At 41.1% G+C, this 6,375-nt stretch overlaps 1 protein-coding gene across 1 annotated transcript in view; it reads right to left on the bottom strand.

The window, feature by feature from the left end:
• Positions 1–6,375, bottom strand: part of bmper (BMP binding endothelial regulator) — a 31,630-nt gene that overhangs the window by 7,983 nt on the left and 17,272 nt on the right. Inside the window, exons 4-10 of the mRNA XM_020615493.1 lie at positions 4,778–4,860; positions 4,087–4,177; positions 3,456–3,538; positions 2,009–2,108; positions 1,181–1,290; positions 872–1,006; positions 602–706 (exon numbers count right to left, since the gene is read on the bottom strand). Of these exons, the coding sequence (XP_020471149.1) occupies positions 602–706; positions 872–1,006; positions 1,181–1,290; positions 2,009–2,108; positions 3,456–3,538; positions 4,087–4,177; positions 4,778–4,860 (707 nt within the window). The remainder of the gene's footprint in view (positions 1–601; positions 707–871; positions 1,007–1,180; positions 1,291–2,008; positions 2,109–3,455; positions 3,539–4,086; positions 4,178–4,777; positions 4,861–6,375) is intronic.

Genomic DNA, 6,375 nt, shown 5'->3' with positions numbered 1-6,375 from the left:
TTTTGACTGTTACTAATGTTTTATATAAATCCATCATATCCCCCAATAACACCTGTCAAACTGACCTGAATTGAGATATAGCATATATTTTTCTTGAATATCTCAGAAGTCACTCAAACAAATTTTTAGGTAATATGTTTGGATGCTCACTGACTGGAGGTCACATTTTATTTTAAACTTTTTTAATCATATAGAATTTAATAAAAGTAAATGACCCTTCATATCCAGGGGTTAGATTAGTTAGATTAGATGAGTAATGAAGAATAACCTCTAAAAGTAAAATACAATAAAGTGAGACAGCCTTGAGTCTCACTTTCAGCAGGGCCCAGTGTGTCAGACTGATATTAGGTGAAACGGGTGAATTTAAGCCCATAAATTATGGCAGCTCCGTCAGTAAATCAGGGTAGCGTGGTTGGTTTGAGGCATCACACATGTGAAGTGAAAACGATGGTGTTAGTCATGGGCAGTAAAGTGTGTGTGTCAGACAGGGAGAGGAGAAGAAGACAGGGACCGAGCTGGTGGTTGTGAAGCTGGAGGTCAATCAGCTACACCGTGCAAATCACATATAGGCTGGTGATTGGTTGGCCAGTCTGTCACTCACCGAGGGGCAGCTGGTGATCGGTACACACTGTTTGGGCCGACACTCAACGCTTCCTTTAACACAGGCACAAAGAGTGCAGTTAACTGACGACCACATGTCTCCCTCCTGCCAGAGAGAAGAAACAGAACACAGAACACATTATTCCATCCATCCATCGAGCACTTCATCATTCACTTATCCATATGTCCATCTGTCATCCATTCATGCATCTGTCATGTTTCCTTCTCTCCACCCATCCATTCCTCCAGCATTTCCTGTGCTCTCTCTCACCCTGTAGATCTTGTTCCGGACTCTGCAGTACTTCACCTCCTCCACCTTCACATAGGACAGACACTCCTGGCAGCACTGCTCGCCCTGGCAGCTCCCCGGCTGTGAGCACCGCCTCTTGCACACCACTGTTGAATCCTGGGAAGAAGAAGGAAACGGCCATGGAGGGCATTTATAAAAATAATTTTAAAATCAATAACTATAAAGAAGCTGTGTAATAATTTGTGATAGAAACATTTGAGTTGAATTAATAATTATGAGCAGGATCCATAATGGATCCAACCGGCATCTGCTGCCTATGCAGTCCAGTACCTTGCAGGTGCAGGTGGTGCAGTTGTCGTGTATGAAGGAAGTGTTGTTCTCATAAACCTCGCTATGGAACAGACAACTTCCTAAAGACAGGTCGAACACCTTCCTCTGACCTGGAGGACGAGGAGGGACGTGGATGGTTTCAAGTTCATATAAAGTTAACAGAGACAGGTGAAGAGAGCAGGACAGGTGTAACTTTGTTAAGAATTCAAGGAACAGTTAAATGTCTGCGAGGAAACACTACAAAGAACTGCACCAATGATTAAAGATACTGCTTTAAGGGGTTTTAAATACTTTATATTACTACACAATTCACTCAGTAAATATGATATTATATAAAATGTATATGGTAAGAACAAGTCAAATCAGACAGGGTTATGTAGAGCCTCTGGTGAGAGGGCAGTGACTTGCCCTCCTCATCTCAAGTGGCACAAATCTGGACAAACTAACTTGGCCTACAGTATAGAAACGTCTTCCACATTACACTCAAAATATTTTCAGGAAAAAAAGTTACGACATAAAATTTTGATTTTGCAGAAACTGCCAGTCATATTATTATTTAATGAATGCATTCTTTTCTGAGAAAAGAATGTAATACTCTGAGACAAAGTCATAATATTGTGAGGATAAAGTTAAAATTTTGAACATTTGTAATATTTTGACAAAATAAAAATCATTACTCTCAAAATTTTACTTTTTTCTTCCTACAACTTTTCCTTGTATCATTACAATTTTTTTTCCTAAAATATCACTTAATCCAGGATCGCTCTAATATGCCATCACCAGCCTCGTGACTGGTGACAGGTCAGAAAGGTCATTGCTGGTTTTTACCGCGACATCTGGGACAGCACTGCCCCGCTGCGGTGTGGGTTAGGTGGGAGGGGCAGGAAAGGACAGGACACACCTCCCTCATGCAGAGAGTCCGCCCTCCCTGAAACGACAAAATGCATACATGTTTATATGTTTGGTTGTTTTACGGTAACTGAAGGAGTCATGTTTGAAGATCGAGTTAATATTTAGGAAAGTTTTTTGGTGCATTACATAAAAGCCAGTTCACTGCATAACTTTTATGTGAAATAGAAATAATTCACCTCAGTGGTCAGTTTATTAGGAACACCAAGCTCAAACTGAGTCAGTCTAATCCAACAGTCCTGCAGCGAATCCTCCTTCACTAAGGTGACAATGTTCAGTTTGTGTTCAAACTGTTTCAGAGGTGTTGGTCCACCTGTGTGTTCACTATGGAGGCTGCAGTTCATGCTGCTGTTCAGCTACACATAGAGCTGGTTCTGTTATTCAGCCCTGCCTCACAGAAACACATGTCAGTGTGATGCAGCACAATTCAACAGCACCACAAACTACAGACTCCACAATGGTCAAACCCACCTACTGTAGCTAGGTGTACCAAAAAAACCATCAAGTATAATGCAACTAAAATACCTGGATAAAATGTTTGAATGTTTAACAGTGTCCATGTAAACACACTGTAGAAATAACCATTTTATCAGTTAGGTGGAATAAAATGGAATAAAAGTAAAATATCATGTCACCTTATTCTTTTTTCATATGCATATCATTGTTTGTCTGTATGTTCAGAGAGCCAGAGGTGGACATAACCTCTGCATCAGCAAGGCAAGCTGTGTATATGTGTAAATGTGGCCAAAAGCTGGCTCCAACTAGGTGTCAGCACATTATCATCATCATCATCATCATCATGAACTTTATTTATATAGCACATTTAACACAGCTAAAGCTGACCAAAGTGCTTAACACAACATCCACAACACCCCTTAAAAAACAACATAAACGAACAGCAAAACAAAAACATCATACATAAAACAACACCCTATCATAAATCACAAGCTCAACAAGACACAGGATCATACTGGTTCGAATGCCAGACGGTACAAATGAGTCTTCAAATAGGTTTTAAAAGTGGACAACGAGGGGGCCTGTCTAATTTAAAGGGGCAATGCATTTCACAACTTAGGCGCCCCCACAGAAAAAGCTCTGTCCCCCCTAGATCTTCGCCTAGCCCTCAGTACCTCCAAGAGCAGCTGGTCGGCCGATCTGAGGCACCGGGAGGGGCTATAGGGATGTGTTCATGGATGCACCTGCAGGGTTTGTTTAAGGGGGGAGGAGGGGGAGAGAGGGGGAGCCACAAAACCAACATTTTGTGGCTCCAGGAGATTTGGAAACTAAGAAAATCTAACTTACTGACAAATCCCCCTTACTGAATTATTGAATGCAAGTCTGTGTGTGTGTGTGTGTGTGTACTCACGGTGCAGGTACACCTAATGCAGGGTTTGCCCTCTGGACTAAACTCCTCCTTCTCTTTGTAAAGACGACCCTCAAAGATACAACCTGCAGGCAGCAGAGACGCATCATACATCAGACTGTTTAGTTCCCCTTCACCTACCCCTTGTTGCACCCTTCCGTCTTTTTACCATAAGTACCAAAATGATCTTGTGTTGGAAAATGAGAATTTACAAATTGGCCAATGCCTGTTGCTAAAAATTGCAATATTCACACTGAAGCGTTCATATTTAAGAGGAAGTAAATGACAAACATTTCATCTGTTTCTTTACTTTAACTGGTTTCAAACCAGATTTCAACAGTTGGTTGAAACCAACATCAAACTGAAACATCAGAAGGATTTTTATAGAATTCTGGTGAAAATTCTTCACAACCCAGGATTTTCCTCTGTTTTCAGAGCAGTGGGAGAACGATGACTTTGAGTCATGAACTGAACCCTATCATGTTCTTTCTGAGGCATCACATGAAATCTGCAGCTCAGTGCCTTTCTCCAGAAGGTACAGAGGTTTTAAAATAAAAATGAGAACATTCTAAATATTGTTGCATTAGGTATGGAAACATAAAGAAACCTTGATTCAGATGGAGTTTCTACTCACTGGGGCAGGTGGGGCAGCACTTCTTCGGGTGGATTTTGGGGTTCTTGCAGTGGACAACACACTGCACTTCAGCCTCGGTGATGACACCTTCCTGCCATGACCGGAGGGAAATTGTTTCTTTTTAAAAATGTAAATATGACTTTTTTCATGCTCCATGTTTTCTCCCTTCCCTCTCTGGTCTTTCCACTCTGTCATTTTGCTTCATAGCTCAGTTTCTATCCATTCCTCCTGTTTTTCTTTCTCTCCTCTTCATCTCTCCTTGCTTTCTTTCACACTTGCCTACTCTCTCCCTTCCCCTTTTCTTCCTACCCTCCTTTTTATTCCTTCTTTCCTTCCTTTCCTCATTTTCTCCCTCCTTCTATCTGTTTCTTTCTTCTTGCTCTTTGGTTCTACTTTCTTCTTCTTATCGTTTCTTCCACCTCTTGTACTGTCTTTGTTCTTCTCTTTTATCCTTCCCTCTCTTCTTCCTGCAGCCCTGCCTCCCTCTAACATCTATTTTGTTTCAGCATGGCATCAGAACTGAGAACAACTCTTTCCGCCTGCTTCACCTGCCAACTGCTTTCACAGTGATTTTACATCGACTTGCATTCATTTCCTGGAGACTAACCCTACACTTAACCATGACTTGCCTGACCCCCACACTAGCTTTAAACCAAGTCATCAAATTCAATGCTTTAGGTGCTACACACACCTGACAGCGTCTGGTTTTGCAGGGTTTGGTGGAGGTGGTCCATGATGCTGAGCTGTTGTAGGACTGTCCATCCAACATGCACCCTAAGAAAGAGAGGACCAGGATATTATCAGGTCAAAACTTGGCATGATTTTACTCTTAATTCTCAGGTCAAGTCAAGTCTGTTACTGGTTGAGTCCAAGATCAGCCCTCGTTCTGGTGGCTTAGGTCAGACTTAAGTCCAGATCTCAAATGTCTGCAGCTCTGTAAGGAATCACACTGCTTCTTTGTCTTGTTAAAGTTACATTTATAAAGTACCTTCCCCCCAAACTGAGACACTGGTTGCAGTGTGTTTGGACATAATAGCTGCTCAGCGACCCATCCGCTCAGTACTAAATGAATAGCCTATTCATTTCATCCCATTTACAGTAAGTGGTCTCAGATCAATGTTTAACTTTCCATACAATGAAACCCGATCACAGCCATTGATCTGCGCTCTTCAGTGTAAACCAAACCCTCAGACACGGTTCCACTGCAGAGGAGTTTACAGTATCTGGGAGAAAAAGGATCAAATCAGGGAACAAGAAGTCCCACAGAGACACACATCCTGTTCATACACTCAGTCCTCACTAACACAGACTGATGTGACAATGCACTGTCCAAATGCTAACAGAGCAGCAAAATAGTCCCCAGTAAATGCATCACTTCCTGCTGTTTGTTTGACCAACTGTTTTAGACCATCGCTGAACCTTTTTAAAAAACGAAACTGTGCATTTAGGACCAGTTTTAAAGAATAACATCAGGAGGAACCAGTGGGCTCAGAGCTCAGAGCCATGCAAGATGGTGCTGAGGACAAACAAACTACAGGTCTGAGTCTGCACACAGGACATGGTAACAATAGGTCAGATATAGAATAACATCATCCTAATCCTTTAAAGGTACTTTCTGAAAACTATCAGAGTACAAATGATAAAGCAGAAATATGGTGCTTTACTGTTTTCTATACTGAACCACATGTGTTTAGTTTCAGCATTTTTCAAATGGGGTTCTGCACCGTCTTGGTGAGGAAAACACAGCTGTACTTGTAGGCACAATAATAACTACATTATGAGAGTCTGGTAGTGTATTGATCAAATTAGTTAAATGCAAACGGGGGTGTGAAAGACTAAAGAAACCACAAATCAGGGTAACAAATACATATATATAAAAATATTTACAGAAATCTTTGGACACTATTATTCCACTATTATTATTATTCCAGAAATTTGATATAATATGTAATTTTGCACCCAGACAACTGATGCAGTCTGGTTGCGAGGTTCTTTAACTGTGTGTATCATTTCATAAAAAAAGTGCTGATATGACCAGGACAGTTTTACAGTGTGTGGTTAGACTATAACTTTGTGACAATATTAAGATTAGCTTTAAGATTGAACTTCACTGATATGATTTCTCTCACTGTTTTCACCTGCACACACACACATTTATTTGACTGGCATATACAGTGAGGAACAGAAGTATTTGAACACCCTGCGATTTTGCAAGTTCTCCCACTTAGAAATCATGAAGGGGTCTGAAATTCACATTGTAGGTGCATTCCCACTCTGAGAGACAGAATT

The sequence above is a fragment of the Monopterus albus genome, unplaced genomic scaffold, assembly GCF_001952655.1.
Source record: "Monopterus albus unplaced genomic scaffold, M_albus_1.0 scaffold166.1, whole genome shotgun sequence".
In the NCBI taxonomy this organism is placed as follows: Eukaryota; Metazoa; Chordata; class Actinopteri; order Synbranchiformes; family Synbranchidae; genus Monopterus; species Monopterus albus.
The sequence above is the reverse complement of the archived record's forward strand: the minus strand, read 5'-3'. Positions and strand labels throughout refer to the sequence as shown.